This window comes from Xenopus laevis, chromosome 3S (assembly GCF_017654675.1).
Source record: "Xenopus laevis strain J_2021 chromosome 3S, Xenopus_laevis_v10.1, whole genome shotgun sequence".
NCBI classification, from domain to species: domain Eukaryota; kingdom Metazoa; phylum Chordata; class Amphibia; order Anura; family Pipidae; genus Xenopus; species Xenopus laevis.
The window spans coordinates 26,321,169-26,338,028 of NC_054376.1; the positions used below are offsets into that span (position 1 = coordinate 26,321,169).

Genomic DNA, 16,860 nt, shown 5'->3' on the forward strand with positions numbered 1-16,860 from the left:
ACAACCCCTTTAAATGTCTTACACTTCAATGTCTTACCTGAAACAGCCCCCCCTCCACTTTCACACTCAGTCCCTGCTTTTCACATTCCAGCGCCAGAGGGGTTAACCTTGGCCCCATTCCTTCAATTGTCCATTGAGCAGCCCATTTTTTTTTTCTAAAGTGTCAGTTTGCATGTGTAGGCTCCGCCCCTGTATTCTGGCTGGGATCCTGCTCCAGCAGCTCCACATTAGCAGTTGTTCCAGACACGGGGATCTGGCTGATCCCGCAAGCAAGGGAGACCCTCCACTGATCCCATCACTACGCGACCCCAGCGAGAGCCCCGATCAGCGCACGGGGTCGGGAGGGAGACAAAAGGAGAGAGCTGACCCCTTTCTTATTGGCAATCCCAGTGCTTTCCCTGGAGCTCAGCTGTGATTTGCTTTGTGCTCTGATTTTCTTGCAACTTTTGAAGGAACTTCAGTGCCCACTTGGACTGCGGAGAGACTGAGGGGCAGAACAGAGAGAGGGGTTGGAGAGAGTGGAGAGCAGAGATAAGGGGTCGGGGAGGGCAGATAGAGGGGGTCGGGGAGTGCAGGGCAGATAGAGGGGTTCAGGGCAGAGGGGCATAAGGAAGAGGGTTCTAGTTGGAGGGAGTTGTAGCCGTACGTTGGAAGAGCTAAGAGCTCCCTAATTGGAAGGACTGCCCTCCCAATATTCCTGGGGAAAGTTGTTGTTTGTCGGCCCCCCTGTGGCTGGTCGGGAGGAGGCGGTGCAATGGCGAGCAGCTTGTAACATACAAAGACATTCTGTTGCCGAAAGAAAACATCTCATTCCTAAGGAGGCTGCAGGAAGTTTGTTCTGGGAGGGAGGGGGAGCGCGGCGGTGCAGCGGAGTCGGGGGGAGGGAAGCAGTGCAGAGGAGTCGGGGGGAGGGGTGCAGTGTGATGGGGGGAGAGGCTGGCTGTGCACTGGGCTGGGGGGGCTAAGTGCAGTGTCACGAGGGGGAGGCTGCATGTGCACTGTAGGGGGGTGGGAGACACAACTTTCAGGGGGTCTAGCCGGGAAGTGCACAGGCAGCTCAATCCATTCTTTTCTGTGCGGGAAGTTGGCAAGAGAGAAGTTTTCGGGGGGTGTCGCACACCTGGATGGAGGATTTGGCGACGGGCCCTTTGTAACTAAAAAAAACTAGTCCGCCACTTTCACACAAGGGACTGTCCGAGCGGAGTTTTCTTGTTGTTGTTGTCGGTGGATAGCGCCGGCGGAGGAGTCTCATCATGCCTCAGCTCAACAGCGGCGGCGGGGACGAGCTCGGGGCTAACGACGAGCTCATCCGATTTAAAGACGAAGGGGAGCAAGAAGAAAAGAGTCCCGGGGAGGGCTCCGCGGAGGGGGATCTGGCCGACGTGAAATCCTCGCTGGTCAATGAGTCGGAGAATCACAGCAGCGATTCGGATTCAGAGGTGAGGCTCATGTCCTTTAACTTTCCTCGCTGTGCCTGCGCTCTGCTTATGGGACGGGGCCTGCGGGGAGCTCTGTCTGTCACTCTATTTATAAGCAGCAATTTGTGCCCCATTCACTTCTTATGAGCTTCACACATGGGGCCCCCAAAGAGCTAGGGCCACCCTGATACAAAGATCCCCAGCAATGGTCTACGTGCAGGCTAAAGTGTCTTCACTTAAAGGGCTTGTTCACCTTTCAGATAACTTTTAGTATGATGTAGAGAGGGATATTCTGAGACCATTTGCCATTGGTTTTAATTTTTTTTTTATTATTGAAGGGTTTTTGAGTAATTTATCTAGTTTATTACAGCGGCTCTAACATTTTGCATTTTAAGCAATCTGGTAACTAGGGCCCAAGTGACCCTAGCAACCATGCATTGATTTCAATAAGAGACTGGAATATGAATAGGAGAGGGTCTGAAAAGAAGGATCAGCAATAAAAAGTAGCAATAACAAACAATACATTTGTAGCTTTACAGAGCATTTGTTTTTTTTTTAGAAGGGGGCAGCAACGCCCATTTGAAAGCTGCAAAGAATCAGAAGAAACAGACAAATAACTATAAAATGATAAAAAAAAAAATAATAAAAACCAATTGAAAAATTGCTTAGAATTGTTCGTTCTATAACATACTAAAAGTTACTTTAAAGGTGAAGCACCCCATTAAAATGTGCAAGGCCCCAATGCTATAGTCTGTTAGGCCCTTCATAGCTTTGGAAATAAGTAATTTCACTGTATATTGAAACTGCTGATCAGTCAGTGCCCCCCCCCCCCCCCACTCAGCAGTCGCAGGTTCTGCATCTCCCATAGGCAAGCCTGACATTAGGAAAGGTTGCTACAGGGGTCTGATTGGGTTTAATGTGTCTTCATACTCCATATTACTCTGTATCATTGATGGGAAAGACCAGTGTGTCCATCATATTCTTTCCCTTATCCCCTATACCCTGGAACAGTTACTAGAGAACTCATAATTATTCTTTGCCTTAAGCTCCCCATAGACGCAAAGATTTATCTTGCCAACGACCGATTTTACCGAAGTCCGTCCAATCCTTCGAAATTATCATGAAGTTAGTGAGATTTGAACGATCGTACATCTTACGATTTTTCGGCCGACATCTGTCAGAAAATTGATTGGCCTGGTTAAAAAAAATCTTTGTCAGCCCCAGTGCAATCTATCTATGTTTGCAGGGCCAAGCAGGCAGCTCCCCTTTGTTTTCCTGGCAAATTGGTCTTTTTAGTTAATGGACAATTCGTACGATTGTTCAGAGACAATCGTGGTCTCACGATGACGATAGGATCTTTTAAAAATCTCAACATCTATGGACAGCTTTATACTAAGCTCTTGAAATGAGGGAAATATCCACATTTTAAGAAAGTTTGCAACTCATCTATTTTCATTTTTTTTTTTTTTTTGGTGACGTCCAAAATATTTACTTCTTTTTTTGTGTTCTGCCCCTTCCTGTTACCTGTACTGGTGCCCAGGGTTTGATAAAGAACCTAGAACCGATTGCTGGCACCCCTAATATACAGGAATGCCTTTTACACAGGCTGAGTTATATTCACACAACTACCAGCCCCACACTATTATTCTCTTCTCAACAGGCTCAAGCCCGGGGTAATATTGCTTGTGTATAAGGCACAATGATTGTGTTGTACAAAGTGATACACTATACTAATTGAGCCCAGCACAGATTGTACAGCAGGCTTCACTCTGCAGCACTCACGGAGGTGGTTCCTTTCCTGCCAGACACTGGCCTCTTTATAGCAGTCTGTGCTCTTGTGTAAAAAGATAATCACTCATGCCTTGTCCAGAACAGGACTGCACATACCTGCAACCTTCCAGATGTTGTGGACTGCAGCTCCCAGCATCCCACAGCAGCCGCTGGCAGTTGTAATTCTGTAACAGCCCATATGGATGGAGCTTGCCCAATTCTGGTCTAATCTGTTTACTGCTGAGTTATTTAGGGAAGGTCTCTGCGTTACTAGTCATTTGTTGGCAGCTTCATAAAAAAAGGCCAGCCACAGGTATCTGAGGGGGGTGCTGATGGCATTAGTAATAATATTTTAATATTTTAAAACTTTAATCAAAGTGCCCGATTGTAAAAAAATGCTGAAGGCCTGCCTGGGTTTACGAAGCAATATATAAACTATGCATTTATCATACATGGGAATGTCTTTGTTTTGGCAAACAAGAAAATGTTCACTTTCACTATGATGTTAGACATGTGCATAATTTAGATTTTTTTTTTTTGCTGTCCTATATACAGGTGGAGAGGCGTCCCCCTCCGAGGGAAACCTTTGAGAAGCCTAGGGATTATCTATCTGAAGGTAAGTCTCTTCTCGCCCCTGTCAGCATTGTCTTATGTATTTTGTGTTTTATGGTGTAGTTACAATGGACTCTGAACTGGTCCAGTCTCTAGCATTTCACTCCCTCCCCTGGACAGACAAAAATGCTAAATCTTAGCCCAGTGTGTGCCACTGAAGAGTGGATCTGGGTGTCACCGAACCGAAAATTGTTCTTTCAGACACAGATTCATTTTTTTAACATTTGCACATGCACAAGATTGTCCAGTATGAGGACAGGGTTGGGGTGCAATATCACAATAGTGATGCAATGGTAGCAGCCTATTACTTACATGGTGCTATATAAAGGGGTTGTTCACCACATTTAGTGTGATGTAGAAAGTGATATTCGTAGAGAATATTTGCAATTGGTTTTCATTTCTTATTAATTGTGGTTTTTGAATTATTAAACTTTTTATTCAGCAACGCTCCAGTTTGCAGTTTATGCAATCCGGTTGATAGGGTGCAAATTGCCCTAGCAACCATTTGAAGAGAGTGGAATATGACTAGGAGAGGACTTGAATAGAAAGATGAGTAATACAAAGTAGCAATAACCATACATTTGTACCCTTACAGAGCATTTGTGTTTAGATAGGGTCAGTGATCCTCATTTTAAAGCTGGAAAGAGTCAGAAGAAAAAGGTACATAATTAAGAAACTAAAAAAAAAAAAATTATAAAGACCAACTGAAAAGTTGCTTAGAATTGGCTATTCTATAACATATTAAAATGTAACTTAAAGGTAAACAACCCTTTTAAAATGTCAGCAAATGCTGTACCTTGTATATACCAATAGTCTAGCCAGTTGCTTACCCAGTGCATGTGGATTTTGATTAAAAATGAATGGTTCTGTTTCTGGTGTAGGTTTCTATAAAGCTAAACTGCTTAATGCCAACTCCAGATTGCTGGATCCTGACTGTGGGAGTAGTCTGAATGTTTTTAAGCAGCAGCCATCAAGGGGCCCATTGTCTTTTTTCATGAAACTTTGACTCGGTGTGGTGTATTCTCTGTTTCAATTTTAAAGGGCCCCGGTGTAAGGGGGATAGCTGGGGACTTACAAAGATGGCCAAAGATTAGGGTTAAGGGCAAGTTGGCTACAGTAACCCTTTTATATCTGCGTTGCCTAACCCAAATGACTGTTGGAGGTGCTCTTGTTTAGCAACAAATAGCCATAGCATAAAGGCCACAATATTAATTTCATGTTTGGACACCCTTATGTACATATACACATCTGTCATTAGCCTCAGCAGCTCCTTTAACTTTGATTCATTTGTCATCCAATGAGCAACTTGAGCGTGGATGGAAGCCTGGAGATTGACAGGCAGCATTTTAGTTTTAGGTGAAAGAGTAGTAAGAGGTTATTTATGGGATGGTAGAGTAACAGGACCTCTGTAGAGCATGTTAAAGGAGAAGGAAAGGCTTCCTCCTCCTTCTTCTTCTTTCTTCAAATTTCCCGGGGCAGACGCATGCACAGTAGAAGGAAATGGCTGACTTTTTCTGTAAAGTTCGGCTTTTCGCGCTACTGCGCACCTGCGCAAAGAAAGAAAGAAGCAGTTTTCTGCTGATAGGTGCACTGGCCTGGGGTTTCAGGTAAGTATATACAATCACTTGGGGTACCTAACTTTTGGCACCCCCAAGTGAACTCAGCCTTTCCATCTTCTTTTAAGGCATTGGCGCTTCATTGGTGGAATGTTTTCTGTTTAAAAACTTTTATGGGAATGCAGTCATTCAGTGTAATAGAAATTAACTGGTGACGGGGAAAACAGAAAATTATTTTCTTAGCATTGTTAGACCCTACTACCGAACCAACTTTGCACCATTCCGGGGGGAATAAAAAAAACTTAAAACAAATCTTAATTGGTCTGGAACTATAAGAATAATGGAAGTAAATGTCTTGATTGGATGCCATGGATTACTGGAGTGGTGAATGGTTTATGGCAATATTAGTACACCAGGGCCCTTGCCAATGTTTGATGAGGAGTGCTAATTCTACATAGGACCTGCTAACATCTGGCCTTAATATGTTTTAGCGTTTCGGAGGCAACAGGATGCAGCGTTCTTCAAGGGACCTCCTTATGCTGGGTATCCTTTCCTGATGATCCCAGATCTTGGAGGGCATTACTTGCCCAATGGTGCCCTCTCACCCAGCGCTCGCGCGGTAAGCATCTTAATCTCTACCTAGTATAACCTGTGATGATGTTGCTGCTCTGAACTGACATTTTTTTGCTGTATGGATCTAGGGAACTAAATGAAAAATGTGTTGTGCCCTCCAAGCCTGGTCTTAAAATGAATTCGGATATGGTTGTGATTCGTGAAATAATATTATTGCTTAATCCAGTATTTCTGTGAACGCGTTCAGATCACCTTTCTTAGTCCTCAGGTTGCCAGTTTTTCCACTGCGGTGAAACTGTCAATACCACCCACACCTCGTGGCCATTGATTTTTAATGTAATCTACCTGTCACTGCACACATTTAGGGCTAGAAATCTTGGGTGGAGTTTCCAGCTTTGGTCATTATTTGTGTATAGTAACCCCAAAAATCCATTGGGTGATGCTCCATAATGTAAAAGTCTTCAACATGGGCTTTTACAGCTAATACAGAACCTATGTTCTTAGTTCTTAAGTGTTCTGCACATTTTTAGTGCAAATGCAGCTGCTAGACCTTCATACTAAAATGGGCTTTATTTAGTTCTTATGTGCTGGGGCCTTTGGATCTTGCATATTAAATCCCAATCAACAGAAAGGTATTGGAGGGGCCAGATCTGGTACACACAAATGAACCAAATGTCTGTAGTGTTCTGTTCACATTCACATTGATGCATTATCTTTATAAGCCGCTGTGATTGTGGAAAGCCTATGCTGCATTTTTGTGACTACACCTGGGGCTTTTTTCTCAAATGCCTCAAGCACCAGATTTTAGGTGGTATGCCCTCTGGGACCATGACTGCATACTGTAAAATGGTCAGGGCTTTATGAGAATAAATGAGTGGTTTTAGCTAGACTTGTTCTGATTAGTGTTTGGGTAAACATATCTTTGGGGGTGCCCTGCCTATAAATTTAAGTGTGTGTGGCACATGATAGGACATGCATGTATCTAGTGGTGTTTATTTTGCTTTCTGTGGGCCTCATGCAAATGCTGCTGGTCTAAAACTCCATTAAACTAGCCATTAACTAAGTGGCTATTCCACTTAAATCATCCATCTGTAATAACATTCCATCCCTGGAAAGAATCATTCCTAAGCAGCTTTTGTGTTCGGCAAGTTTGTCTTCTATTATTCGGGATCTTAAGAGTAGTGTTTGTATAGCATTGTGCTGTTGAGCTCTATGTATCCACCTTCACTAGCCATATTTACTAACCATATTAGTAACAAAGGGCATTGATGTGTTTTACTCTCGGTTGCCTTGTCAGATGTGTGAGCTGTTTGTCACAATGCCCTTATAAAGGGGAAGGCTGGCCTTTTATTAGTACAGAAAAATAATTCTCTTCTTGTACTGAAAGAATTTAAATAGCTTGAGCCATTTTCTCTGTTGGTCAAGGAAGCAATTTTTCTTATCCCACCTATTTTGGTTTTTTTTTTTGCATCCCTCATTTCCTGTTGTCTCTCACTCATCACAGCAAACAAGCCGGGATTGCAAATGGTAAAGGCATCCCCTGTCCTGATGAGTGGGTGGTTCATAAATTGCCTGAGAAACTCATTTAAACCAAGAAAAAAGTCAGCATGAGGCTTTATTTTTTATGGGGATTTTGTTATGTAGTGGGGCTGGGTTTTATCAAGATGTTGTCATTCTCTCCCTGCATGATAATTTGGTATTTTAGCATTTAAATAAATTAAGAGACTGCTGTGGCTCTTTGCTGCTGGTCAGAGATTAAGCATAACTGTGGTCCTCCTATTCTGAACTGTGAGGGGACAAGTTCCAATACAGCCACAGCTGGTGAGCAAGCAGATTCCAGAGCAAGTCAAACAGTCTTCTAAACTTCTAAAAACAAAACCAACTTTGGCAATCGCTCAAAACATCTACTAGGGCTAAAAGAGAGCTACTTCTGAACTGTTTGGTCAAACTGTAGATGCAAAGGTATGGGATCTGTTATCCAGAAATCTGTTATCCAGAAAGCTCCGAATTCCGGTATGGCTGTCTCCCATAGACCCTGTTATAATGAAATAATCCAATTGTTTTTAAAAATGACTTTTTCTCTGTAGTAATACAACAGTACATTGTACTTGATCCAAACTAAGATAGAATTATTCCCTAATGGAAACAAAACCAGCTTTTTTCGGTTTAATGTTTACATGATTTTCTAAAATACTTGAGGTATGAAGGACCGAATTATGGAAAGATCCATTATCCAGTAAACCCCAGTTCCTGAGCATTCTGGATAAAGCGTCCCATACCTCTATCCTTCTTTTCCTGTTTAAAACATATTGACCTTGGTTATTTGCCTGGGAGCCTTTTTATTTGTATATTGTAACTATTTATATTAGTAGCAGCAGCCACTTTTCTCACTCGAGGAAACTAAAGACAAATGGGTGAATGAAACCCTGCCCTTTAGTTGTTGTTTTATTCTCAAAAAAGATAGAATGCTCTTTTAGCATTGCTAATGGACCTTTTAAACTGGATTTCTTTCAGACACTGGAGTATATTTATTTATTGTAACTCAGCAGAGCATGGGTACTTTAATTGCATTGCCCTGTTATAATATTACTTTCTATCCCAGTTCTCTTAATCCTGAAATGTGCTACATGGGCATTTTTGTGCCTAGTACTGCACAGGCCAGAAAGATTTTCTCTCTTGCACAGACCAGACTTTGTCTTCCATGTCTCATATTCATGTTTATTTTTGTGCCTGAACAGAGAATTACTGGATTGCAGAAAAATTAAACTGAAACGTAGAATGTGGCTGGCAACATGCTGTGTTTTTTCCTAGCAATCATAAGGGTTATTTCTCAGACAAGTAAAACAAAATGGAGGATAGGTGCTGTCAAGGGACAAAACAGGCAAGAGAGACTATAGTGCTCAGGACTGAGATGGGACAGCTGCTTGTACTGTATGCTCTTTCTGTATTTGGGGAAAGTCTAATCATTAGGATGCTGGGTATGTAGGATATGTGGTGAATGTGAGAGGATAAACTTCTCTCAGCGGCTTTCCATATAAGCACTAATTCACATCAGTAACTGGCTACCAAATAAAAGTGTTTTATTATCTGTCAGGGTAGGATTATGTAAAATTCTCAGTGGAATAATTGCTCTATTTATTATCTTCATCCCCCCTCCTTAAAATTTTTCCTCATCTTAAAGAACACCACTGGTGATTGCCTGGCACTTTTCATACCCTTATTTTAATATTTATGTGGTAAAAACAATAAATATGTCTGTCTTTTGTGGCCATTAATTTCACGTTGTGTTTATTTTTATGCTAGTATATTGTGCTAGGCGGTACATATATATGTGTAGGGTCTATTATCCGGAATGCTTGGGTCCTGGGTTTCCCAGCCTTTGTGATGAACAAGCCATAACTGTTGTGCTTAGAAAATGACAGGAGTCAAAAGCCTGAAATCTGCTATTTCTAGTCACTGTTTGCGGGTTAGGCAATTTATAGCAGACATTGGGATACAAGGTACTAATTGGGATGTGCAGGTATAACGGGCAACTCAGTGGGAGAATCTGATGCTCTGAGCAGTTGCACAAACAATGTGCAAGGGGTTAAACTGCTGGTGGGGACTAAGGAAACAATGGAGTTGTTGGTGGGATTATTTTGCCCCTGTGTTTTTGTGCAACTCTCTCTTTCATATTCAAAATGCCCCCTCAACTGCCCCCGAGTGCTGTTAATGAGCCGGTATTGTGTCCCTGTTTTGGTAGGTGATTAGGGTGAATTGTCAGGCTGCAAATTGAATTCCTCCACAGGCAGGAATGATGCCCTGTCTTTATCCCCCCCCCACATTGCAAATAGCCTAGCCCTGAGGGCCAGGAGGATGGTTTCTATGGCAGTCTATACAACCTATCCCTACCCCAAACAAGACTCCATTACAGAACATAGCTGGTGGCTAATTACAATCCTATACCTACCTCAATTACCCAAAATAAGTCCCTGCCCAGTCTCGCTTAGGGGGGTGTAAGCAATGAATAAAATTCCCACTGCTAACATTCAGTGTATCTTGTTCATGTTTATTCATTTTTAAATTTCTCCCCACCTCTTATTATCATTACTATTGTCATTATTTTCCTTCAGTTGGGGCTGCTGCTAATTACACACAGCATAGTACTCACTATTGTATTTAGGTTAGTCCACATCTGGTTTGGAGACAGACAAGAGAAGGACATTGGCCCTGGGCCCCGAGGTTAAGAGGGACACAAAATTAAGAATTGTCCCAATGTATAATAATGGCTATTTTTACTATACTTAGTATATCAACGGAAGAGAGTCGAATCTGTGGCCTTCCAGCTGGCAATGATAGTTCTCAATGCACATATTTTAGAATAAATGTGTGTAATGTTGAATACTGTTGAACTACAGCTCCCGGTATACAGTTCTAGTAGTATAGATATGGGATACATTATCTGGAAAACTCTGAATTATGGGAAGGCCGTCTCCCATAAACTAATTATTCAGATTTTTAACATTGATTTTATTTTTCTCCTACTAAGATATAATATCTCCTTTGTAGAGACAAGCCCATTCTGTTGGGTTTAAATTTATTTAGCTGTAGGGTAGCTGAGCTCTTAATGTACTTTTTTGGGGACTCCCACTATTTTGCACTGCTTCCAGACCCCTTTTCTCTAACTATGGCGCTGACCCTGGTCCATAGTCCTATATCTTGCCATACATGGGAACATATGTTTGTTTGTTCAGGACACCAAATGGGCAGACCTTTGACCAAGTCAGACACCAGTATAGTGGGGCAAATATGGCTGATTGGGGCATTTGGCCAAATTTGGATCAGGAAAGGTAATCCTGTGGGCAAAGAAAACTTGAATGGGCAGCCAGTCTCTCTGTCTATGCACAACTTGTAACTACAGAGGAAGCAGACCATGCAGCTGCAAAATATGACAAGCTCTGGATATGTTTGGGGCCCTAAAAGTCATTTGCTGTGGAGCCCAGTAACATCTAGTTATGCCACTGCACTTGAGTTCCCCACAGGTAAGGCCCCTGTGTTTGCTTGCAACCCATGAAGTAAAAAAAAAAAAGTTCAGGAAAATGTGTGTTTGTACTCATGGCACCCATATATACCACCTTACCTCAGGCACTAGGCTATTCAGTGGATCATAGTGCCTGAAGATGTTTATCAATGCTGTGCTGATTTACTGAGCATATACAAATAAATCATACGGTAACTGCTGCCAGAATATGAACACAGGCATCCGCATTAAAGGCACAATATTCTGACCACGTGTAGCGGAGTATGTGTTTCCATGCTTACTTGAAATGAAAAAATGCTACTTCTTGGGTAATTTAGGGTGACTTGGCCACTGGTCTGAGGACAACATGATTTTTTATTATTATTCTTATTATTTATGGATACTAATCGTGCATTAAAAAACAAATTATTACAGCTTCCACACCTATTACTAATAAAAATGAGTTTTCTGCAGAATGACCTGTGCCCACGAGCTTCCCATAATATTTATAGGTAAATGGAGTAAACATAACCCCTACCTCTAAATAAGGTTATACATGTGGCGACAGGAGGACTTTGAGACCGCCGTGGGTGTGGATTGCCCTCTCTGGAGGTTTGGGATATTTCATCACTGCCTATGGTGTAGTGCTTACACTAAGCAAACACAGGGGTGGGTGGCACTTCAGTAAATAGCACAAGAATGCAGATGTGTTTTTAGAAGTGGGGGTTGCTTGAGAGCGGCTAGGAGTTAATCCCTGTCATATTGCTATATCGTGTGGTACTTGGGTGGCATTTAGTACTTGGCAGTGAGGGGTTCACTTTATAATCGGTCAGCCCTTTGCCTCACCCCGTGTTATTACCATGACATTGTAAAATCTATTGCTGAGTTTTTATTTTATTCTCGGTGATCATGGCATCCCTAACGTGAAGAGCAGCATTAAGTGGAAATGCTTAAAACACTGTATTTCTCCTGCAGTTGTGCATTAACTCCCCTTTATCATTTTGCTCTGGGGCACATCCATGATTTCTGTGGTGTCATATGTAATGCAACATAGTCTGTATCAGAGGTCAGCAGAGCAATGTGACTTGTCCTGTTCCTTATGTTGTCAGTCAAGCTGTGTTTTTTATACTGCTCTTCCTTTCTGACCTGTTTCCTTCCCCTCTCTCTTTCCTTCCTCCAATCCATTTTTCTTTTTTTGTGATGATCCATAATCCTGTTCTTGCATTGTGCTGGTGCAACACCCAGAAGTTTGTGTTTTGCACAATATTATCCATCTATCCTTTCTTTCTACATTCCACAGGCACACATTTCTCTGACCTGTACCATGCCATAAAGCAGGAAGCCACCCTTATGTGTTTGGTACAAGTTTTCAGTATGTTTATTTTCGTATACTTCCGAACAGATTTTCTGATTGTCAGCTCTTTGGCCCACCCCTTTCCTCTGTCTCCATGCCTGGCGTCTCTTATCTCTGATCCCATCCTGTCTGCATGTCCTGGGTACAGCACTCTGGTGCTGTGTTACAGAAATAACATCTTCTCTCCTAATTGGAATTAATGGGGGGGGGGGGTTGAAAAACACACAGCAACCTCCCCGCCTTCACCCAAACTCTGCCCACCCTCCTCTTGTCCTGAAATTAACAACAATAGGTGTTAAATGAATGAGGTGGGAGGTCTATAGGGTTCGATTCTGAGCAAACAGAACTGTATTGTTGCCCTTAGCTCATGAATTCCCAGAGAGAGCAGTCATTCGCATTACTCTGTTTTCAGTGGTTTGCTTGAAGACATCACTATTTCAAGGAAAACTATACCCCCCAAACAATGAAGGTCTCTATAAAAAGATATTACATAAAACAGCTCATATGGAAAACCCTGCTTCATGTAAATAAACCATTTTCATAATAATAAACTTTTCTAGTAGTATGTGCCACTGGGTAATCATAAATAGAAAATTGCCATTTTAAAAAAAAAAAATGGGCCATCCCGTGGGATTGTACGATTCACTGTGCACACAAACATAACAACAAACCATACATGTAAGGTCACATGAGCCAATTAACACACAGTTCTGTCTTTTGCTGCAACATTTCTTCCTGTTACAGTTAGAGTTGTAGTATTTCTGGTCAGGTGATCTCTGAGGCAGCACACAGACCATCACAAAATGGTGGTTCAAGGCAAGAGATGTAAAAAGGCAATATTTACTTAAATATATATATACCACTTTGATAAGATTCTTAGTTTATATCATAGTATCTGTTGCTTAAAGGAGAAGGAAAGGTATATTTTATTGCCAATAGATTAGCTGCAATAGTGCAAGATAGAAAGCTATATTTATTCTGTGGAATTTTTACCATACCAGAGTAAAAAGCTCTAGAAGCTGTTTGTTAGCAGCTGTTAGGATAGCAGCTGCAGTATTAGCTAGGTGTGACATCACTTCCTACCTGAGTCTCTCCCTCACTAATAGCTCTGGACTCTGATTATAGCAGAGAAGGGGGGGGAATAGGAGCAAACTGAGCATGCTCACGCCCGGGGCAAGGAGGTTAAGCTGAAGGCAGGAAGTCTGATACAGAAGCCCATGTGTACACAATAGAAGGAAAGACATGTAGTGTTTCATTTGCCAGAGTACTCAGAGCAGCACTATTTTGAGGGTTTACTGGTATATAGAGGTGGACCTTTCTGATAAGGCTTACTTAGTTGTAACCTTTCCTTCTCCTTTAAGTATTCATTTTGGGGGTATAGTTTTCCTTTAAGCTTCTAGACCAGGGCAGGCGTCATAGGAAAACTTTTTTTCTACAATGAGAATTTGGAAACCTTTTTTTTTTTTTGGTCTGCATACGTGCGACCCATATATAACTGATACCTGTTTAGCTTCTGCAGCTCAATAGCTGAAGACAAAAAAACAGGATTTCCCAGATAAGATAAGCGTGAATTCCTACCTTCTGCAGAGCAGCATAAATAAACTAGCGTTCCAGCTATGTTGCCCGACAGCAACTCCTACGGCATCTGCAGTAATTAATTGTCTGTCTGAGGATGCTGGGAGTTATATTTTATCAGATCCGTTTTTTTTTATATATTTTGGCCAAATTACATCTGCTTATCTGGATAGGGGCATGTATTACAAGACAAATAAAAATGACATTTGCCAGTATTCCCACCAAAAGCTGATTGGTGCCCATGCCATGTTGGTATTACACAGTGCCTTGTGGGTGCCACTGTACCATTGCTGCCTAAAGAAGAAATTGTTACAAAGCGGTTAGTAAGTGGTACTGCAAATGATTAAGCTGTCACAATTATATTTGATGGAAGAACTACACTATATTTAAATAATTTAAAATAAGTAGACTAGGTGATTAATAAACTGCACTGTACTCTAGTTCCTATGTATATAAAACTACACCCATGCCCGGGCATTACCCAGACTGACCTGTGCCTTGCCCATATTGTCTACGCGTCTTGCTCTCCTCCTTTTTTTTTTTCTGCAGCTTTCCTTTCAATCCACCTTTCCCTCAGGGCCCAATCACTTTTTTTTTCATTTTATTGGTCTGATTTTGTAAGAGGTAAAACTTGCCTGGAAATCATTTTAATTCACAATTTGACTCCTAGATGGTAGGAACGAGTGTTTGTGTGGGTGGAAAAGGGGGAATTCTTTTTGTAGGATTTAATTAAAGTCTGGTCCTGTTTTTTTTTTTTTGTTTTTTTTAAAACAGATTTGCTTTATTTGTTTGATTACTATGAATGATTAAGCCGATATTTGTGAATGAACTCTAAACTGCACTATAGGTATGGAGCAGCCAGTGATTGGCATAGAGGAAAAAAAAAAAAAAAATATATATATATATATATATATATATATATATATATATACACATACACACATACACACATACACACATACACACATACACACATACACACATACACACATACACACATACACACATACACACATACACACATACACACATACACACATACACACATACACACATACACACATACACACATACACACATACACACATACACACATACACACATACACACATACACACATACACACATACACACATACAGGTATAGGATCCCTTATCCGGAAATCCGATATCCAGAAAGCTCCGAATTACGGAATGGCTGTCTCCCATAGACTCCATTTTATCCAAATAATCCAAATTTTTAAAAATTATTTCCTTTTTCTCTGTAATAATAAAACAGTATCTTCTATTTGATCCCAACTAATATATAATTAATCCTTATTGGAAGCAAAACCAGCCTGTTGGGTTTATTTAATGTTTAAATTAATTTTTTTTTTCTTTTTGAGAAAGGCTAGAGTGCTAGCTGAAACGTCAGTTTTTTTGTGATCTAATAAAAAACACTGAAAACTTTTTGTAAGACCTGTGAGTGCAAGCTTCATCCTTCGTTCTACTTTTTTGGGCTTTTTTGCACCCAGGCAGAATCTACCATTTTACGAGCTGTGCTGGCTTCCATAATCCAACACACCATTAGGTAGAATATGACCCAGTTGTTACTCTCAATAGCGAAATACAAAAAAACAAAAAGATGAGGTGCACACCGGGAGCCTTTTCAAATAGTTAAAAAATCTTAATTTTTATTTAATGCATTTTAAAAAACAGGTCAACGTTTCGGTCTGTGCCTTTCTCAAGACCATACATGATGAGTCTTGGTCTTGAGAAAGGTCTTAGGCACAGACCTATTTGAAAAGGCTTTAATACATTTCCCGGATTTTACTGGTCCCCTGAAAAACGTAAATTCTGGGTTCTACTGTATTTGTGTTGGGAATACTTGCTCCTGTGTGCCATGAGCAGCATGATTGCTTCATGTTTTGATTCTTTCAAGAAGTCTATTTTGGATTCGGCCGAACCCCTGAATCCTTCGCGAAAGTTTCAGCCGAATACAGAACCGAATCCTAATTTGCATATGCAAATTAGGGGGCATTGTTTACTTGTTTTGTGACAAAAAGTCACATGCTTTCCCTCCAACCCCAAATTTTGATATGCAAATTAGGATTCGGATTGGAAAAAGTCTGAATCCCAAACCGAATCCTGGATTCGGTGCATCCCTAGTATATTTATCAAAGAGAGATCACCACAGTCACCTAGAGTGAAATTCTGCCACTCTCCATTCATTTCTATGGGATTTTTAAAAGAGTAATTTATCAATGGGTGAAAGTTCACCCTTTGATTAATACGCCTTTAAAAATGATATAGAAATGGATGGAAAGAGGCGGTAGTTCACTCTAGTGGACTGGGCGATCTCTAACTTCACTCTTTGAATATAACCCCAAGAGTGTTATCAAGGAAGATTAGTGATGTCACGTTTAGAAACATGTTTATGCTAATAAAGGAAATATTTTCCCAGAAAATGCTTTACATTGACAGCATTTGTTTGCATGGCGCCTAGTACCAATTCGCATCCCAGGCATCGACGACTATGCAGGTTTTCCAGGCATAAAGTGAGAACAAGTCAGAACGAGTGTGGCCCTCTGGCAATAATGCACAACAACATCCTAATCCTTTCCCATGCAAGCAGTGAGTCACTGTGGTGTTTCCTGGTTGGCGTTTTATAAATAAACTACAAGTAATATGTGGCAGAAGAGAACCGCTGTCGCCCTGTAGCGGGTCTGCTTCCTACTCTCCTGACTAGTGGCATCCAACTAGGTGGGTTGTGAGTATTGCCCAGGCCTAATTGCATGGAATAACAAAAAGGCAAACATACAGTAGTTTGATGGGAGACACTGACTCCTGCTTATTGAAGTCTCTCCCAGGGAACTGCAAACCCTCCCTTCCCAATGGTTTTATGCTTTTCAGATCCTATATAGCCAAGCCATGACTTGGGGCAGCTGGGAAATTGACAATATGTCTAGCCCCGTGTCAGATTTCAAAATTGAATATAACAAAAATCTGTTTGCTCTTTTGAGAA

The 16,860-nt window shown here is 41.3% G+C and overlaps 1 protein-coding gene across 3 annotated transcripts in view; it reads left to right on the forward strand.

Moving 5' to 3' along the window:
- The first annotated feature begins 1,010 nt into the window (after window positions 1-1,010).
- The window catches only part of tcf7l1.S (transcription factor 7 like 1 S homeolog), a 45,170-nt gene continuing 29,320 nt past the window's right edge, over window positions 1,011-16,860 (forward strand). Inside the window, exons 1-3 of one of the 3 annotated variants that reach the window (XM_018254096.2) lie at window positions 1,011-1,439; window positions 3,729-3,804; window positions 5,848-5,975. In XM_018254096.2, coding sequence (XP_018109585.1) covers window positions 1,254-1,439; window positions 3,729-3,804; window positions 5,848-5,975 — 390 coding nt within the window. In that variant the 5' untranslated portion in view covers window positions 1,011-1,253. 3 annotated transcript variants of the gene reach the window in all.